This window comes from Pezoporus occidentalis, unplaced genomic scaffold, assembly GCF_034315485.1.
Source record: "Pezoporus occidentalis ecotype Australia unplaced genomic scaffold, CSIRO_AGI_Poc_V1 ctg1, whole genome shotgun sequence".
NCBI classification, from domain to species: domain Eukaryota; kingdom Metazoa; phylum Chordata; class Aves; order Psittaciformes; family Psittacidae; genus Pezoporus; species Pezoporus occidentalis.
Genome location: NW_026912778.1, coordinates 17,553,328 through 17,574,381, shown reverse-complemented (window position 1 = coordinate 17,574,381; position 21,054 = coordinate 17,553,328). Strand labels below are relative to the sequence as shown.

At 36.9% G+C, this 21,054-nt stretch overlaps 1 protein-coding gene across 15 annotated transcripts in view; it reads right to left on the bottom strand.

Annotated features, from left to right (window-relative positions):
• Positions 1-1,968: 1,968 nt before the first annotated feature.
• FRYL (FRY like transcription coactivator) overlaps positions 1,969-21,054 on the bottom strand; it is a 162,387-nt gene continuing 143,301 nt past the window's right edge. For 12 of the 15 annotated variants that reach the window (XM_062606496.1, XM_062605937.1, XM_062605758.1 and 9 more), the window contains 8 exons: positions 19,829-20,036; positions 17,713-17,862; positions 15,058-15,156; positions 10,396-10,464; positions 6,995-7,012; positions 5,937-6,047; positions 4,388-4,584; positions 1,969-4,032 (listed from right to left, as the gene is read on the bottom strand). In XM_062606496.1, the coding sequence (XP_062462480.1) occupies positions 3,774-4,032; positions 4,388-4,584; positions 5,937-6,047; positions 6,995-7,012; positions 10,396-10,464; positions 15,058-15,156; positions 17,713-17,862; positions 19,829-20,036 (1,111 nt within the window). In that variant the 3' untranslated portion in view covers positions 1,969-3,773. The remainder of the gene's footprint in view (positions 4,033-4,387; positions 4,585-5,936; positions 6,048-6,994; positions 7,013-10,395; positions 10,465-15,057; positions 15,157-17,712; positions 17,863-19,828; positions 20,037-21,054) is intronic. The other 3 variants (XM_062606095.1, XM_062606922.1, XM_062606329.1) reach the window with 1 other exon arrangement.

The following is a 21,054-nucleotide window of genomic DNA, read 5'->3' as shown; positions in this document are numbered from 1 at the left end:
ACTGATGTATCTTGGCTGTAACAAACTTACAACACCTGTACCCAGCCTACTTAAGACGGCTCTTATTAAAGACTGAAAGGGAACCAGTCTGAGTCCTGTGCCAGGTGGTTGTGCATCTCTAAATGGAAGCTAGTGTGTATGGCAAGGTAGGCCAACATTGTCCTTGTAGTAACAGATGCCCATTTAGAGGTGCAGTGAGTGTTAATTCTGTAGGCTTAACTCATCTTCTTTTAGATTCCTGCTGTAGTTTAACATTCCCCTTGAATGTGCTGCAGTAACTAAGGCTTAATGCCTAGGCACCAATTTATTGCAAGTGATGTTATTTATTCCTGCTCCATTCGTTATCACAGCAGCATGAGGTGATCCAGGAACAAGGAAACCTGTCACACCCCTGAATGGGGTACTGGTTTATTTCATGCTTCCACCTAAAACAGTTTCCCTGTATCACAGTAAAAGGGAATACTCCTTGTTTCAGCAGCTCACTCAGACTTCCACAGTTCCATCCTTACCCTGTTCAGCTTGCAAAGTACAGCTGCAGCTGGGCAGTTTCTGCTGCAGGCTTATGTACGTTGAACTCGCCTGTAATTACAGTAATGAGCAGTGACAAGTCTCCAGCTTGAGATGCACAGCTGAGGCCCCCTCTGTAGTGATCTATGTTTTCCCATTTGCCTTAGCCATTCTAACAAACAGCTGTAGTCTGTTCCTGAGGGATGCAGTGTGGGGGACCAGCTGTAATGTGTCTTGTGCACCCTGGTAATGAGTTTGAGAACTTGAAATCTGTATGTTGTGGTTTAAACCATGTCAGTGTGAAGTCATATGGCAATCCATAGCAAGATGAGTGGTCAAGTGCTTCCTAGTTATACATATGTCCTTGCAAGCACTGCTTTGAGGATTACTTGCTGTGAATATGATGACTCTTATGCAGTTAGTATCAGTAATAGCCCAAGTGAAACTTAGTACAACTTAAAGAGTTGTCATCCCTGCTAACTACAGTAAAAGCAGCAGTTGCATCTATTTGATAAGAAGCAGAATAGGCCTGGCTTATCCAGGCTGAGTGGCATGCTTCAACTCCAACTAGTCTAAGCAAGCAGTTGATGAAGTTCTGAGCAGCAGGTAGCAAGGTTTTAAGGCTCAGAGGAGTTGAGTGCAGTGCACAGCAATATTAAACAAGATTTCCTCATCTTGGAATGTTCTATAGTAGATGTAGCTCTACATCCCATTCATCTTAAATATATATTCAGAGCTTTTACTGCTTGATGGCCAAAGTACAGTTCTGTATCCTTTTTCACCTTACTGCTCTGTCACATCCTTGACAGTGTACACTGTGTATCATGGGCACTGCTTCCTAGACTCAGCAGAAACAAGGAAAGCTACACATCACATATGGGATTATGCAAAACACACAGGAACAGCTCTCATGCTGCCAGTTCTTCAGAGGTATCTTGAACTTGCCCTGTACAGCTTTTTCATGAAGAGATTCTTTTGCATGTGTTAGCTCAGTCAGTGCTGTATTTGCTCTGCTTTTACAGATGTCTGATGTTTTGCTTGTTTCTAGACAAACTTTATCATCTTAACCATTGCTTCAGATTTGGCACAGCTGGCACCAGGTAATGTAGGCTGACAGTTACAAAGTAGTTGGGAATGAGTGAGTGATTCTGGAAAAGCTTCACAGAGTTAAAGCAGTATGAGAGACAGTCGGGTAGCATGATTCTGCTGCGCAGGGCAGGTTCCACTAGCCACTGTCAGTGGAGGAAGATGCATAACATAAGGAATTATGTACACAAATTCAAGTTTGAGTTGCATGAGAAATCCTGTAACAGCTTCAGAAGATGCCTAGAAAAATGCTGTTGGCATTGACAGGGCATAAAAGGAAACCCTATGATTTTAGGGCACCCCAGCCTCTATTGTCAGTGTTTAGTCTGTTCAGCTAAAGTATTTAAACTCTAGCTTGTAAAAATACACAAAATAACAGATACAATGCCTTTTTATTTTTACAAAAAAAGCTGGTAAAAGATGATGTAAATAAAAGTGTAATGCACCCCCTAAATAAAACTACTTATCCCCTGTAAATACTTATTAAATAATTAAGAACACCATCTACAGTACCACAAAACCATCAAAATAATTCAATTTTATCAGGGACAGGGGAAAAAAAATACAGTGATTATGGATGTGCCTTGACCAGTTACAGAGCTTGTTAGGATAACATAACTATTGTCAGCAGTCCAACAGCGTGCACAGTGCCTTCAGTTAATGCATTTCAGCATAATTACACTTCTAGTGGGGTCCAATTCCCCATAAAAGGCAGAGCTAAGAATTTCAGTTCTACATTCTAAACTCTGGAATTAGAGCCCATTAAAAAAAATCACAGTGGGTAAGAGATGTATATAAAAATACTGGATGTTCCTCTCAAATCACAGGAATCGTGGGACTACATTCTTTTCTGGGTTTTCTTCCTTTTTTTTTTCTTTTTTCTTTTTTTCTACAAAAATGCTATTGGTTTCAACAGAATCCAGTTTGTTTTATGCTACAGACGTTGACACTGAACTATGAGTATATTGCCTGTTTGCATGTTTTGGTAGTCAGTTTTTTTCTATATAGTCCCAATTTCTTAGGCTTAAGTTGAGTCATGAAGCTGCATATACGTGCATTCAAACTCTTTGAACCCTGCAGGCTATGCAGACTGCAAGTAATGTATGTGACTACCGACAGGGAGAACCCCCCTTCCCCTCATAGCTTTATACACGTACTGTCTTAACAGTGCATTGCACAAATTTACAAGAAAAATACTGGTTTTGCACTATACAGTTTCTAGAATATATACAGAATAAAATAAGTTAACTTCTAATGAGAATTGCTGATGGGCAGCATATATCTTTAATATACATTTTAAAGTCTCTGCAGGCAGCTACTTTTTGGTTAGTTGTTATCAATATTTGTAACATAAGCACTGATCAGAGAACTGAGCAGCATTCCAATAAAGTTAACAGATATATTATTTCTTTTAGAAACACCGGGAAATCCCAGTTTAAAATATTATTAAATGTCCTAACATTTACACGCTATGAGGATTAGATCTAATAAAATAAAATTTCTTCAAAAATAATCTTGCAGCTCTTTTAAGCATGCTCTGAGACCTTATTTAACAATCATCCATACCTTCAAAAAACAACTGTCACATAGCCATACATTCTAACTCACACACATCATTTCCTTGTTGCAGACAACAAAAGCAAATAAAACATTGAGAAGTCAACGGTTTTTGCAGTCTACTCATGTTTGACCACACATTCTTCATGACCTTGCAAAGTGTCTCATTAGATATTAGTTGATTACATTTACTGCTGCTGGAAAGCCAGGAAGCCTTGCAGGTCTTCAGCCAAAATAACCCAGCCTTGATTTTAGCCTCATCCCACCTGCAATATTGATTCAACCTATAGAGGCTGTTACTGCAAACACCATTTATAGTTCTGTTACAACAGAAAATAATGCATATGTATGCATTACATTTAAGCCCTTTTCCTTTCATGTAGTTTTTATACATAAATTTAATAAAAAAATACTACTGCCACACAGGTACTGTGTAGAAAGAGCAGTCAAGTAAGATGTTCACTTCAATTCTCAGGTTTTCACTTGTGATGAAATGATTTCTTGCTGTGATGAAACTGTGTTGGTTGGCTGGAGCGTTTCTTTTTTTCTTTTTTTTTTTTCATGAAAGGTGCTCAATAATAGTCTGAAGCATCTTCATCATTATCTTTCTAAATGATAGCTGTTCAGAATCCAGTGCTCACAAGATTGATTCCTGGTTTGGTCTTCCCTAGAAGCTGATAGGATTGCACCATGCGTAGAGACTCTCGAATTTCCAGATTCAGTTCCATCAGCTTTGAGCTGGCCTCAGACATGTCCTGGTTGGAGCCTACTACTGCGAAGCTACCAGTCTGACCAAGCGTCTGATGACGAAAGTATATGTGCAGCAGTGTTTGAACTGGGTCATCTTCAGAACTGCCAAAGATGTCATGAGGCCAGATAGATCTGTAAGCACACAATTTGGATTTAGACATGAAAAATAATTAAAATGTTTACAAGTTCTTTAAACAGACATTTGAGGAGAAGACACAGGAAAGAGCAAGGTCAGTGTTTCTTCTTCAGAGTCCTGATAGTTAACAGATAATTTTCTCAGAAATTCAAAAGAACAAGTACTACTAGAATTGCCTTTCTTTTTAAACTGCAAAGTGTGTATGAACAAGCTGTAATGAAGCAACAGTGCTTGTCCTTTTCAATAAGAACATCTAGCAAGAGCTGAAAATAACCCTGGAATAGTGCCTATCCCTACCTTTAAAAGGCCCATTAGCAAACTTGGGTCTGAAAGCAATCCTTAAGCACTTACCTGAAAACCTTGACCTGTGCTACAGCTGACACAAACTCCCTGTTTCTCAGGGTTTCAATGAGAGAGTGAATAGCTGTTTCTGTGCTAGCTTGGGAAGCCTCTGCAATTTCAACTTCTTCAATACCACTGTCAGATGCAGCCTCAGCCTCCTTCAGACAGCTCTCCAAAAGAGCAAGTTCGTCAGACATGTTTATGACCTAAAACAGATACAAGAGTTACCGTTTCTAGTTAAAATTATTTTCAGCCAAATTGACTTTCAGCAGTTCAGACTTACAGTTTTCCTCCTCTTTGCAACCATAACTGAGAGGCAGAAAAAGTACATCCAAATATCTGCTGCCTAAGTGTACAGTTAATTAAGTGTCTGAGGCACACATGGTCAGGCATTTCGGCTTTCTCCTGATGAAGTTTCCATGTTAGTTAGGTCTTTTAAAAATTGTGTCAAAAAATACATTTATTTTCTCCCCACATCCCTTAATAACAAACTGACAAGAAGAATCAAACACTTTGGAAAAGGACAGCAGCAATTGTGTTGTTACAGGACAACCTAAATATGACTAAGAAAGCTGGAAGACTGGTAACCCAACAGAGTAACTGTAGTGCAGCCTACATATACACTATCTTCGGCTTTAGCTTCGATGTATGAGTAAAAGACAAGGCCAGCAATCAGAATATGATTTTACATCTGACTAACTTAGGCAAGAGGCAGGACAGTTGTGATGCTGCCCTTCCACAACATTCCCCATACAGAAATTAACTTGCTCATTTGCAGCCTCTACAAAACCCTGGAAGTCCAAGTGAGGAAACATTTCCTTAACCTACTCAAAACCCAGTGATCTGCACCCAGCTTTTCATTTTCCTCCATAACACAGCAAGACCAGGCCTGTTTCTTTATATTTCTTGCTACCTCTATTTATTGCATTACAGACTCAGGGGAGAACCTTCAGAAGCCATTATTAATAGCATAATGCCTTTCAGGTTAATTAATGTCACATATGTACATGTGCACATCTGAAGGACACATTTTACTTCTACAGTTAGTACAACAAATCAGACGTAAGATGTCTAGAACACATTACGTAGGATGGGGGCTTAGATTGCAAAGTGATTGAATGGTGGCTGAAGTGACACAGTTCTATAAATCAGCTGGTAGCAAATGATGGTGTTTGCAATAGGAAACACTGGCATGATGGAAAGGGGCTTCATCACAGAACGTTGTTGGTTGGAGTTGATGTGCCCTGATTGTAGCTTGATTAGAATACACCAGGAGTGCTACTGAAATACTTTAAATCCTCATCACTGGACTCCCTGCATTCCTGCCTGTTTAAGAGCTTTCAAGCTGTACAAAAATCAACAGACAATTGAACATCTCAGAAAATTCTTGTCAGCTCTACTTAAACCTTTTATTAATTTGCTATATAAAAACCAGCTCATACCCTCCTTCTGCTTCCAAAAAGATGTCCCACTGATTAAAATATTGTAAAAATGTATTTTAAATGGATTTGCTTTAAAATGTCAACAATTACTAGCTAAATGGCATGGTTTTAATTACCTCTGCTTCTTTTTTTATTGTTTTTACTTGGCTGATGAGTTTGCAATAGGCTTGGAACAGAAGCAGCAACTGGAAATGCAACTTGTATAGCCTCCGACACAGCTCCAGCTCCTACAAATGTAAACAACATTATTATATTAAGGAAGTGCAAAACATCTACTATCCAATACAAGAGACAATAATTGACAACTTCTTCAGTACAGAATTTGCAAGATTAAAAGTAGTTATTTGGTTACTGAAGAAAACGCCAAAAAGATTTTAGAAGCTAATGTAGCAGGAAGCTAATGAAAAGCAGAGGAGAGCTTCATTCATTCATTCTAGGTTTACAGGTAGCCAGCTTCTCTCATATAGGTTTAAAGTTTACGTTTTAAGAAGTTATGTTTCCAAGAAGGGGCATAGAGTGGGATGTGAAGTAATTGAAAAGGCATTTTGAAAAGTCATGTTCCCAAGTTAAGAGTTTCATAGATCACTTACTTGTATTGTTGATATTTTACTGTTTTAAATTCAAAATCTAATATCCAGAAGAAGCAGTTGTGGTCTGTACATATGAAATCTTTCATAATCATTAATATGTAAGCACAGTATATAACTTGGCCTTTAGCTTACAACTGCTTCATGGAGCAAGAGCAGAGTAATTTTACTTTTGGAAGCAAGAATAATTTTTCCTTTATAAAGGTAGCTCTGATTCTATTTTAGGAAAAAATGTGATATATTCTGAAGGAAATGAAGCAGCAGCAGTAACTTTATGCGTTATCTTGCTTCCATTTTTATGCGTCTAGAACACTAGTAAGTGCAGACAGTGTTAATACTACTTTACATACAGACTTATGCTAGTGCTAATGGAATAATCTTCTATAACATTTTACTAACTACAGGATCCTATTATCTATGAAGGACCAACAGTTCAATGGATTAGACGATGCAAAATTGAAGCACACAGCATTTTTGTAATAGTCTAGGACAAGACAACCAGTATGTCACAAATGAACAAGACAGATGGAGACCAGTTTGGTGACTGGCATGGTTAAGCATGTGATAAATCAAGAACCATCACTTACTGCTAGAATTTCCATTTGCTAAGCAAGAAGATGAGCAGGTCACAAAAATACAAAGAAAGAAAAGAAGATCAAGAATTAGTGTAGGAAATAATTTTAATTAGGGTAAAAGATGTCCCAGGTAAAATGGAGGAAGAAATACAAGTAACATGCTCCAAATACACTCTGAATGGAAAAACTTAACAGACTGAATTTGAACTGAAATTACTTGCTACTATAGCTAAATATAGACAACATTGGCTTTGTCATCCCACAACATGAGCAACATACTTCACTTACAACCCTGTCTAGTCTTGATACATTGTGTAGTCTTAGAGGTATGCAAATTTAAGGAAGTAAAATTCAAGGGCACTTAGTTCTGAACATCTGTATAATGCTTCTTACTTCTTCTGTAATACTACAGTTTAGCAAAAATAATACCTTTAAAAATTTGAGATATAATGTTAATTTGGATTCTGAATCAGTTTAGAAAATTACTGGTTTTGCCAAACCCAATTCTCAACACCTCATTGTGAGACTTCTGTAACATCACTGCACTTGGCTTTTATAAGCGATTTCAGAAAAATGGTTGGGAAGGAGGGGTTTGGGAGGGAAATCATCAGAAAATACACTTGTCAGACTAGGGGCAGGAACTTCTGTGCTTTGTAAAGCACTAAGTGTATTGGTGTCATTTCAGCAAGTAAAATGGTCACAGTAAACATAGAGAGATGTCTGATTCCAACAGACAGAAGCACTTGAGCTTTACTAAAGACAGTTACACACAATGTGTGTAAGCAATTATATGTGTGCTTAACAGACTATAAACATTGCATGTTTTTGTTCTGTACTCTGCCATCATATACATAGCACAGTTAATATACAGGCAAAAACCTTCGAGGGACAGAACAGTGTGAAGAAATAAGATCTTGAACTGTTAAAAGAGGATAAGAATTCCCTGCTTAATGAAGCAAGAGAATCTGACTTTGAGGAATGGCAGGGTTGATTATTTAATATTTTTAGCCAGTAACTTTCAGTGTTCTTCAAGCCAAGTGTCACTATTACTGCAAGCCATAAGTAATTCCTCTCCCTGATATCATACCTTGATAGCTATTCTAAAAATCTAAGAGAGATTTTGCTTTAGAAATGTCTTTGTACTGCTTCAGTGTCTTTCACATACTTGCTCACTGGAGAAAATCTGATTTTTCTACCTGCCAGTCCTGTACAGTCTAGCCAGAGTCCAGATCCATTCTTTCAGGCTTGCACATATGTACTAATAGCAAAAACCAACAATTAGATTTACTTGCACATCTGCTGGCAATGCATGAGCCAGACCAGAATTCATCTTGCTGTTTCTTAACTGTATTGACCACAGTGCTAAAAATTAGTACGAAAATCTTGTTAGTGAATGAAAAATATCTGTTGAATGAAGCAGCTCTGTTTTCCTGAGCAAGAAAAGAAGCACAACCTTATTTTTCGCATTAACTGGTTGCCAGCATAAACTTTTCCCAACACTATATTTACAAGGACTTTTGAGACAATGATCTCACACTTGATAACTTCTCGAGTCTTTTCAAGTCACTACAAGCTTCTGTGAGTAAAGCTGGAACTTCTGTAGATGGTGTATATTTATGAAGCAGGATAACAGGACTCCTGTCTGTTCTTTGGGTACTACACATTCAACTGACTTTTAACTGAACCTGCAACTGAACCTCCCTATGTGCAAGGAGCACACAAGAAAATGCATGCCTTGCAGATTAGGATTTAAAATCAGATCAAAACAGGTCCCCACAAATAATGTGAATAGTCACATAACCCTTTTCCAGAGGCTATCTTCAAACCCTGCAGAAACAGGGAAGAACAGACAAAACTGCCTCACTTGGAGCCCTGGATTCTCTCCCTACAAGCCAAATGAAAGCCTGCATGTGGATGTTTCTCCATTTCTTAGTTTCCCAAGCTATACAGTGGAAACACTAACGTTTACCTTCATGGTAAGAACAGTTATATTGCAACAGCTAAATGTTAGAATGGTTTCTTGGTGTATATAACCAACATTCTAAATATGGACTGAAATACGTAACTGCTTTTTTTTTATTAACACATAGAACACTTACTATATTGTAGTAGTAAATGTTGTGACATATTTCTAAACATGTATCAGTATACAAAAATGTAAACCAAACGTAAAATATACTAAACGTTATGTTCACAGGCAAAGCACAAATCCTTGCAAATAGTAGGAAATTATTTTGCTGTATTACCTTTGCCTGTCCATGTGGATTTATTTTTAATGTGCAACTTCGATGCAATATAAATCAACAGTATATTATCACACATTTCATTACTCAAATTCAGGTGCATTTTGTGATTGAATTAAAAAAACATACATTATATATATAAAAAAGAACAAATGAAAACTGTATAAAAGAAGAAATAGTCTGTGCACACACTTAGATAAAAAATAATAAAAATAAATAAAATAGTAGATATTTCTATTGCTGAACACTACATTTTCAGCAGCAGAAACATAACCGAGTGCATCAATGACTAGAGTTCCACTGAATAAAAGGAATAAAATTCTTCCTTTTTCAGCTTGGATTTGGGATTTTTGTCAAAATGAAATTGGGAAAAGGTAAGTTCATCTGCTACCTGCAATTCTACTTTCTTACATCTTTTACTGTTCTTACTACAGGACTCTAGATGGCAGATTCCTTGTGCCTAACAATGACAGGTTTTAGATTTCCTTTTTTATCTACAGTGCCAATACTATGCAGCTATCGTTTGGCAAAAAAAAAATCCTACTCTACCTGTGGAAAAGCTATCACTTACTATAGCAATTAGTAATATTAAACATGAATGACTGCCATGCAAATACCTATAAAATATTGAACTAATATTAATAGATTACTTCACCTATTGTTAGATGATCTTTTGATAGAAGTGTTTTGTGAGATTTTTGCCATACTGCTGCTTTACTCCCTGTTCCTTCCCACCCAAATAGTGGCTCCAGAAAGGTCATATGTATTTATATAGTACTAATTATGTTAAATTCAGAAGAGGGTTGGTTTGTTGTTTTTTTTTGCTAAATAATTCACCTGAGCCCATAAGCAGAATGCTAATATTTTTTCTTCTAAAAACAACTGCAGCAAAGCAGGCTTGCTGGTATGCAGATGATTATCTAGCCTGCTTATCTACCCAGTGTTATTAAGTCTAGAACCCAAGATGGGTTGCCAACTTTTATTAAAAAGAGCTTTTTTTATTAGACCAGTACTTCATAAGAGTCCGAGCATCCAAAAGATAGGATGATAACTGAAATGAAAAGCTTTTAATATTTTAAATCTCTCTGAAAATATTGAAACTTCTGTACAACAGATATAAAGACAGGTTTTAATCTCATATCCAGAAACTCACAAATGACATACACCTACCTGGGCATCTGTGTTGGCACCATAAATACCATCATCAGTACCAAATGTTCTTTTGCAGTCTTCTAGCCACTGGAAAATAAATATAAACATCAAACATCTTCTGAAACAGAGTGAACAGAAGACTGGTAAAACTGTGTAAGGCACTTCATCACGTTTGCAAATTCTCAGATTACTTATGAAACTGTGATATGAAATGAACTGTTTACTGAAGTTGTTTCCACTAATGATGTCCACTCCCATATGTCACTTTGTAGTTTTTATTGTGTCCCTTCCAATGTACATTTCCTGTAGCCTTCATTAGCCCAGACAGGGACAGCAGACATTAGTATAAATACTAACGTGTGATTGAATTTGCGTACTGTTTCAGTGAGACATGGAGAGGGTGGAGGCAAAGAAATCCCTTTTGTTAAAGAGGATCATATTTTCTCTTTACTTGCTGCACAAGGTTTACAGCAACATGATTAGATGCATGTTAAAATATAGCACTAATTCAAAATAGAGAGGAAGAGTAAGCCTGTTAAATTTATTGGGACTATTTCAGAAACAAAAGGAAACAGAGCTCTCCTGTGTAACTAGATACAAGTGTGGGTTTACTGGATAGAGAGAAAGAAAAAAAGAATATTTCAATGGAAGTTTAGCACCACCTCCAGTTCATACAAGACAGGAAGATGAAGTATGCAGATTCCACTCTCATGAATAGAGGGGTGTATTTAACCTCTGTTCCTACAGCAGACAAGTTTATTGATTTCACTGAAGTACCTCTTCTTTTAGCTTTGACCGACCATGCAAATTAAGAAGTGTTAATATAAAGCATTTGCCGAATGAAACATGCTCTTATTGGATAATAAGAACTGCTGACCGCATGGACACAGTGCCCAGCACATTTTTCTGTACTGTGTAAACAACTGCAAGCATGAGGTAATGTGGGTATTACCGGAACGGGAATGCATCATGCTGAGATAAAGCGCAGATTATCTTTTGAAATGAAGAACAGGCTCTATACATCCAAGAAAGAATAATTTAGCATACTGTATTCTTGGTATCTGGAGTCTCACAGGAAATCTTAGTGACCTTTTTCTAACCTTTGTCTGATGCAAGAAAAAGAAAGATGTGCTTTCCCATCTGCTCAATTTAATAAAGGTTACTTAGTGAATTAACTAGGCCTGTGTGCTTATCAAGAGGAGAAACGGAATTCTCTAAACACCACAGTGTCAGTTTCAATTAGTGACATGGATACCAATGTACACAGCAAATCTCGTTTTTCTTTTTATCTGACAGCATCCATCGGTAACAGAACAATAGGTTTGCACTGGAACAAACAGCAACTGGGAAGCTACTGTTTATTTTCATATACTGCCATTTTAAGATCTTTTTTAAATCTTGAAACCGGTCTGAAGAAAGGATGTGCCTAGAATGTTACGACATACCTATAACCTTATATTTCCTATTACATTTACCTGGTTCAGTATCTTTCTCCCTAATATACACATGAAATCAAAGCAGTTTCCTTGCAAGGAAATAGAATAGTAGCTCCAAAAGGGTGACAAAATTAATTTGCTAAAAATCTTTACCTAATATATGTTCAGCATAGATTTTCTCTTTGGGAAAAGCAGTAGATTTTGTGACAAAATAATCTTTATATGTTTGCTTTACATCAGTTTATGTTTTCGCCATGTATCTCCTACAAAGACAGAGGGTGAAGAGCATTCCTGAAAGCATAATGTAGGGGAGGCTGTGTACTGGTCATATAGCACAGGTTGGTTTGTCAGAATAACCCCAGAGCAGACATCCCAAGCCACCCCTATACTACAGGTACCTTTCTCAACTCAGTACACAGGTAAGAGTGTCAAGCAACTGCAGCCCAAGCCTCTTACTTTTTAAATTTGATTCATGTCAATGCCAGTACAACACATAGCACTGACAGTGACAAACATAATCTGTTTGGGTGAGCTTTAAACAATTTTTCGTTAAAGAAGTTAACACAGAATTTTCCTGTGGTTTATTCTAGAGGATGCCACATTAACATGCATATATGTTAATTTACATATATTTTATTATACAATAGACCAATCAGCTTAGTTTGATCATTTTTCTACATGTTTCTAAAAATAAAGCAAGGATCTGCAATAAGCGCATTATGTGTTTTGCATTAGTACTTTCAGAATGAATAGGATTCACAGTACAATTGTCTGCAATAACAGAAATTCACATTTGACTGAAGGAAGACTCTTTCAATCATTCCCTGTACTCTATTTAATAGAGCAGAGTAAGAAAACCAGTAAAACCTATCTGAGAGGTAGCTTTGGAAGACTCTCAGTCTACATGTACTATATACTATATCATACACACCCAAAAAAAAACCGAGGACCAACAACCTGAAAGTTTTAGAAAAACTATCTGAGATAATTAGCCATTACTTGTAAACTAACATGCTAAATAAAGAAATAATGCACTAAATGAGCTTAGTGACATGCTATCAAGAGTCCAAAATGACTGGCTGAAGCTATACACTTTTTCCTCGCCAGTGCTGCTTCTTCCTATTTATAAATTAAATAAAAGTAAAACCCTGGCAAAATGCTTTCAGTTAATTCAGAACAATTCTTTTCATCCTGTGAACTTTTGTCCTTCTCCAGTCACTCACAGCTCCTGTGACTGAAGACAGGCTGATCACAGGCACGTTACTGGACACCCTTTTGACAGCTGCACTACAGAAGAACAACAGTCTTTCAGTATGATATAATGACAGAGGCCAAACTGATACCCACATTCATTTATCAAGAAAAGAAAATAAAAACAAGCTCTTAATATCCAGCATGGATTTATGTCAATATGATTCATGACAGTGCAAAATTAGTTAAAAATACATTAAGTGAATCCATGACCATATGAAAGGGATGTGATTTTAACTCTTCATATTTTGACAAATCAAGCAAACAATACCGTTTCTCATTGCTATGACAAACTGTAGGCTAAATAAGAAGTTTATATAGGGAGAATTTCTCAGTGTTTGGATAGTCACCATTCTGAATATGCACATGAGTTCCTCTCTACCCTGCCTCAAATCTTCCTGTCTGACCCTGGGGCAGATCAGTTAGCTTCTCTGTGCTTCATTGTTGCTCTCTAAAATGAGGAATAAAATACATTTTCTCATAGGCGTGATGACAGCGTTATGCACTGGAGCTTGTCAGACATTAAATATTACATTGAGTAAGGCAATCTTAGTCATTAGATGAGCACTTTCTTTCTGATTAAGCCTAAATGGCAAAATGTAGCTCATTATATTGGACCAAATAAATTGTTATTACCACAGAGCAGGGCAAAAAACGCAGCAACTCTTTAGCAGAAGTGCTGGCTTGGATCCTAGAAACAGTATCTCTACATTAACAGTGATATGTGGCATACTTTAGCACTAGTTTTGAGGAAACTGCATTTCTTTTGAGATCCTTTCCACAAAAAAGTAGATGTCTATTTGTCTGTTCTGTTCAACAGATGAATTCACAACAACCCTTTGCAAGGCAGAGGCCACCATTTCCTATTAAACTCAGCGTAATCAAGAAACATGCAGGCACTCATGCTACAAAATACAGCTCTGCCAAGACATCATGGCTTGAATTCTGGTTCTGTTTCACATTACTCAAATTTGCTTATACAGACCCTATCATGGCCTCACAGGCTGTTGAGAACAGTAAGAAGTTCCTTCAAATGCTAAGTTCAATTTTCCTAGGAATCACTGTCTCTCTACAACAAAAGCCTTATATATCCTTTCCCTGTACCTGCAAAACTGATTGTAGAAGCATGTTTTCTTTTGGCTCTTGAAATAGGGATTTTGCCCGTTTCAGTTTTCTGAAGTTAGTAGCTTCCTTTCTGAACTTCACATAAAAGTCCACAAAAACAAATACACAGACCCTCGCTACAGAAGATTTCCACTTTTAACTCTGTGCTTCTTTGCAAAAAGATATAACCACTAACATATACCTTGAAAACCAAACTGTTTTATTCTAAATAACTGACAAATGTCAGCCTCAATGTGATCCAATTGCAGGATGAGAGCTAAATTTCTGTCTACGTATGACAGAGCTGTAAGTCCCCCTTACAGTCAGTGGAGATCAGTCAGCAGAAAGAAGTCTAAAGTCTATTCAGCTGAGCAGTAAGTATCTTTATTAGAACCATTGCTTTCTTGATTTCTTTTATTGTACTGACTTGATCCTTGAATACTATGGGTGTTAAGGCACTTAATTCACATACAGGTAGTTACCTGTAAATCTCTTAATCTGGAGGTGAATCCCACCCTACTAATCTAATAAAGTAAGCCAGAGTGTTTGTAAAGAATTTTTTTCCCCTGATTTACTGATATTCCTGTTAAAAATATTTGCCTATTTTTAAATAAGGAATGCACTTTCCCCCATGCTGGTACATTTGTGCAATGTTAGCTATTCAAAGTCAATTTCAGAAGTAAGTGCAACAAAAATGAATTACACACAGAAAGGTGTATGGTTCCGATTATACACATGGAAGAAAACAGAATCATAGTAGGAAACAGGATTTTACTTCAGAACTTTTTTCCCAGTCTCCTTATAAGATATCATGTTTGAGAGATAAAGACCTGCAACATTTTCTGTATGAATAGGTTCTAATATTTGTTTTGATATATAAAAAACTCACCTGTTCTGCTGCCTCTCTTTTGACATTGTAAGTATCCAAGTGTTCTTGGAGCTCTAGAACACTGAACTTCAATGTTTCTAGCAGGCCACAAGACAATAGCTGGAAGATAAAAGCAATCACCTCTGTAGTCATGAATATCTGACTATAATCCATATAGTTTAGTATTATATTAATATGAAATTCCAAGTCCACATTTGGAAAAACAATCAAATTAGAATTAGAATTGCCAACACCTTTGAGCTGGCAAACTAACACAAGTAGATGCATCAGTTAAATCAGTGAACAACAGTTTTGATTCCAGAATAAGGGCAGTACCCAGTTCATACCTGAAGAAGAGATTTCAAAGTGATTTTTAGATCTTTCAAAAAGAATAATAATAGTTGATGTACACATAGCTGGTATAAACTGAATAGCCGGCAGCAGGAAAAAAGGTTCTCCTGGATTGCTCCTGTAGCAGTTGAAGGAGTGTCCAGTGAGGGTTGCTTCCTCTTCTCAAAACACAAACTACACCACCAGCAAAGGCTTCAGTCTCTAGAAACTTGGATATGTGAAGACTTTTCTACCATTAATGGCTTTGCCTTTTTCAACATAAGTTTCAAAATCTTTTTCCCCTCAGGGGCTGCTACCTCAGCTTTGCTCCACACCTTCTTGCTGTAGTTTTATTTCCACTTAGTTTTTTCTCATTAATCCTTTTCCTGTCACTTCCTGTAATAATCATGACTCTAAACCGATGCTTCCTCCCTCACACTGGTCACCCCTTGCACACATGAAGAGCTCTGTACTTTTCTCAATCCCTGTTACCTCTTGGGCAGCTTGAAAATGCAAGCAGAAGACACTGATCACAAACCTGTGTCACAGTAGAGAGTCACAGCATCCCACGTTACTCAGGAGAAATGATACCTACATGGTTTTCCATCTGCATTAAGATTATTATTCTACCACCATATTAAGACACTGTATTCCCAACCTCTATGTCTACATCAACAAAGAAGCAAGTTATGGTTTTGTGGCACACTGCCACTCTGCATTCAACATGTGCAATAATACCAAGGTGCAAAGAAGTCAGTGGGCATCTTGTATCAGCAGCTGGCCATCAGCTGCATTCAAATCGCTTGCAAAACCCTGCTTTGATGTAAATGGGCATCTTTCTGCTAAAAACTATTTTCAGAATGAATCAAAGACCAAATCTGCCTCAAACACCAAACTTGTACACGAGTGACATCATGAAACCAAAGATTTGCACATGAGTATTATTTTGGATCAACCATTCTTTCTTAGTGAGAAGTAACCTGATAAACAAATAGGTTTACCTCAATTATAGTATTTGGAAAGATTTATCTACACAGTATTTGCCAACGTAACAACACTAATGTGTGTGCACAAGTCTGTATACTTGAGTGCATATATATTACATTTATTAACGCTTTTTCATATTTGAATTTATGTATCTCTTTTAAAACATACAGGCTGCTCTAGCTAGTTGCTGGTCTAGCTCTTATTGTAGCTTCTCAGCCCAAACAAGTTCCTTCTTTTGGTTAATTCCTACTGCTTTTAAAGTGGCACAAGTTAAACAAAAAAAATTACACATGGTTCCCTTGAAATGCACTACCCACATCACGCTTTTTTTAGTCCCCATAGTCTAAAGTGAGAGTGTAAGAGCTGAGTTGCCCCTAAGCATCAAGGGAAGAACAGGTGAGGAAAAGAGTCTCACACTGGGTCAGGTACAAAGATCCATCTATCTCAGTCCCTCCATTTGACAATGTCCAATAGCAGTTGCTTAAGGCAGGGAAAAATGGGCCAAGCATGTGGTCACCCACTTGCTCCACAATGCTTTCTTAGCCTCCGTCAATCTGTTGTTCTGCATATTCAAAAATCTACCCAGGACTATTTCCTTCATTAATCTCTCTAGTTGTTTTCTGCAAATACAGACACTGTAAAAAAGGGCAGGGATATGTACATTAGCTCAATAACGTTTTCTGTTTTGCTCTTTTCCTCATTATTCTAGCGCAGCTTTTTTTTGACTGCTGCTGAACACTGAGCTGACTTCTCACATTAATATTGATTATAACCCAGGATTTCAACTTGCAAAACAACAAACCATTCAAAGCCTTCATTGCGTATCTGTAGCTAGAATGTTTTTCACATGCATCCTTAAACTTATACATTAATAATACAATTTTTAAAAACACAAAATTGCTGCTAGATAAGTGGTCTTCTCTGTGCAAAGAATATAGAATAAATATGAACAAGCAGAGAAGGTAAAGAATAGGAAGGGAATTCAAATAGTGTCTAGTATCAATAAATTCCCTCACTGTTCACTGTTACAGCTAGAGATTATTTTTGGAGATAATGCATTTTTCGCTTGTGTTTTCAAATGTTTATGACATATAACGGCCACCTAATGTTTTAATTCCTTTCTGACTGCAATTAGAAAAAGCACTTTTTTTTTTTATATCCCCAAATTATTCAAATGTTTCAATCAGTGACGTTAGAGAGCAACCTTTTAAAAGGCAAAAATATAATTAACACATTTTATTCAAACCTCTGAAAACCTTCCCAAGCCTTGCTATTTTCCAAATGTTAAAGCATCATTTTGTATGCTACATAAGAATGTTTAAGCAGACATTTCAATGTGTGAGTTTATGAGATCTTTACCGTTTCTGCATCCACAAAGACTGTTGGACATTCTGAACACATCATCATCACTTCCAGAGAACTTTTAAACTTTGTTCCAATGCGCTGTAGACTTTCGCCAAGAAAGCTGACTGAGTCATTTGTTATAGATACAAACTTTCTTTGAATAGTCTAGAAATCAGATCAGAAAAACATTTATTTTACATTGGAATTTATTCCTCAGGCTTTCCAGATTGAGAATTTCAGGGCAAAATTCCATCCTGCCAGCATATATTTTTGTCATTAAATTACAAAATAATACATAATTTGCTCTGAATATCTATGTAAAACTAGCTCCAGAAAATGCAATCAGTCAATAAAACCAGCCTGTATCCATGAAGACAGTAACTCCTTTCCCATCTAAGCCTTTAGCATCACTATAGTGGCATGACTATTTGACTGTATGCAGTATAGACAGTAGTTCATTTTCAAGTGTTCATGTTGCAGAAAATTATCCAGTTTTACAAAACCTGTGTAGCACAATGTGTGTCCAAAACTGCCACCTGTAGGATTTTTACCTTCTTCAAAAATCAGTCCTACGTGTAACATGTTCGATTATGCAGACTGTCCGCTTGGCCTAACACGACACTGTGCTTTGCAATACATAATTTCATAAATCCTAGCAAGTTACATGTAGAATAAAACTATACAAAGATGGATATTTACAGCTGTGAAGTTAAACATGGTGTAGGAGCCAGAAGGCAAAATGGAAAGGTTCAGTCAAACAAGACCTCCAAGGTCTCATTTCATCATTTTAATCCTCCTCTGTACTCAGTAACAACTCATTAGGAATGCTTCTTTGCCCAGGTTTGAGCCCTCAATTACTACTACCCACCTTTCCCAAAGTATCCGCCTTTCCAGCTACTGAGGGCTATTGTCAAGCCATAGAAAAGTTTCACCTTTTTTTCTATAGCTCTCTCTTTAATGAACACAAGACAATATGAACTGCTGGCTTTACCACTTTCAGGAAATACCACTTTTTCAGGAAATGCAGTTGTGTAACTGCAGCTAAGCTTTGGTGTAATACAGAGGAACTAAATCCATGATGTCTCAGATGAAGCAGAAAGGCAAAAAATCTAAAACCAGTAAATAAGAATTTTACAGTGCTGTGGCAAAATACTTATGCAACTAAAAATGGAAAATGGGTACCAATACACAAAGAAGTTATTGCACGGATAAGGTAGAATATAAATTCTTCACGTGTGAGCATCTCATGGCACTGACCCTAAGCCTGCCCATACATATGGATAAAATGTGTGCTATCGTGGTAAAACAAAGTGAAGCTTTCACGGAGTAATTTATTACAACCTACCCAACAGCAGGTGAAATTAATATTGGAGAAGTGAGAAAGTGTTGGAGTCATAAGGTTGTGGTTTGTAGCAATGAATCTGCTCTAGCTCACTTGGCATGTTGCCCATAAATAAAAGTATTACTGCAAATAATATTATTGCAAAGAATAATGTACATCCAAGTGGTACCAAAAGCACCATAGGTAAATAGCCATCCCATACATATAGGGAGGATAATTAATAAAACTTAAGCCATAGGCATTTTGTGTTGGATCCCAGATCTATGAGGTAAATATAGTTAAAGTGAGGCATCTGAAACTTGCATCTTTAGTTGATCTCCTGGTGTTTCAATTACTTCTCTGCAGCAAAAAACCCTTTCTCAGTAAATACACGATAAATTCATTAATGCTTGTCGTGCTGTGATCCCATAATAATGAATCCCACGGAAAACCCAGGAGGAAGACTGATTAAGTCTGTAATCAGAACAGAACCTGGGTGACATTCAGAAAATAAAGGGACAGAACCTGAACTAAGAGCTTACAAGAAACACTGAACTGGAGTTTTTTTGAGCTGCCTTTTTTATTCCTAAGTAGAATCACTCCTAGACAACGAATAACACAGCAGATATCCCATGGAAAAACAGTGCATGACCATTAAACAGTCTTTTAGCAACACAGGGTTTTTTGTCTGCTTTTCATTTGCTTTCTACCATAATCTTGCAGCTTTTGCAGTTACAGTGGGGAAAAGTAGTTTTAAAAGCAGAAGGAAAAGATTTCTGACAAACAACCATGCACTGGCAATTCACTGACCTGAAACAATCTTGAGAAGACGTGAAATGTATAGACAGCACAAGATCCATCTGTATCTGACAGCATTTGATTGACGTGGCAGCGCCAGGCTTGCTCTTCATCATCATATGACACTGGTTGGAAAGCTGCCAATATGGCAGAAAGAAATGGTGAAGGAGGTGGGGAAGTTTGTACTTCTGGGAAACCATCCTGTTCTTCTTCATCTTGGCTATGAATAACAAACAACAGAAATTTACTCAGTACATTTTTTAATGAAAAACACCTTCATTTTGGTAAGAAGGAAAAAATAAGAACTTTGAATTCAGAACAGTGTTTTGTAAAATAAATAATCCATGAACTAAGGTAACTATGAACCAAGAAAAGAGTAAAAATGTTATTTCTATTAGTATCTTCAAAGGGATACCTACATATAAATATACACACACACCCCCACTCAGAAACCGGTATTTTTTCTTGCCCCCAATACTGAATACAACACACAAACTCATATGGCAATGCAATCCTACTTTGTAACTCTTAAGTAACATCATAAGGAAATGGAGATAGATTGGAAGACTTCCATTTTTATAGGCAATCAATTTAACAGACCTTTGTTCAAAGAGCATTCTGCGGTCATACTTTCCATTAGGCACCAAACATCCAATAAAAATATCAAACCATAAATTAATCAATGCTACTACTTACAATCATTAATTTAAATCTTAAAATTATCTGTATCACATGGAATGACACATTTTGACACTTCTTGTATAATTAGTTACACAGCAAAATAGTGTGAGACAATTCCAAGTACAGATAATTTATTAAAATGATTTTTTTAACACATACTGTTTTTCTCATTCAACAACCTCATTCACAGAGGCACCAAGTGTGCCTTAAACAAGACTTAAACACATCTTAAACAAGACTTCAACACATCTTAAACAAGAAGTGTGGGTGCCATTTCTGGGTACATTCATTTTAATAGCACAAAACGCAACAGCTAAGATGCGATCCTTTTGAATATTATATTTAAGCAAAGCTTCAAAGATTTTCAGGTACTTTCTCACTAGTGTATGCAACTTCTGTTGCTCTTCAAAATAGAGCTATGAGTTTTTTCATTTGCTCACTCAGTGTAAATAAAATAAACCCCCATGCCTGGCAGTGTTCAAGTCCAGGCTGGATACGGAGCTTTGAGCAACCTGGTCTAGTGGAAGGTGTCCCTGCTCATGGCAGGGGGGTTGGAA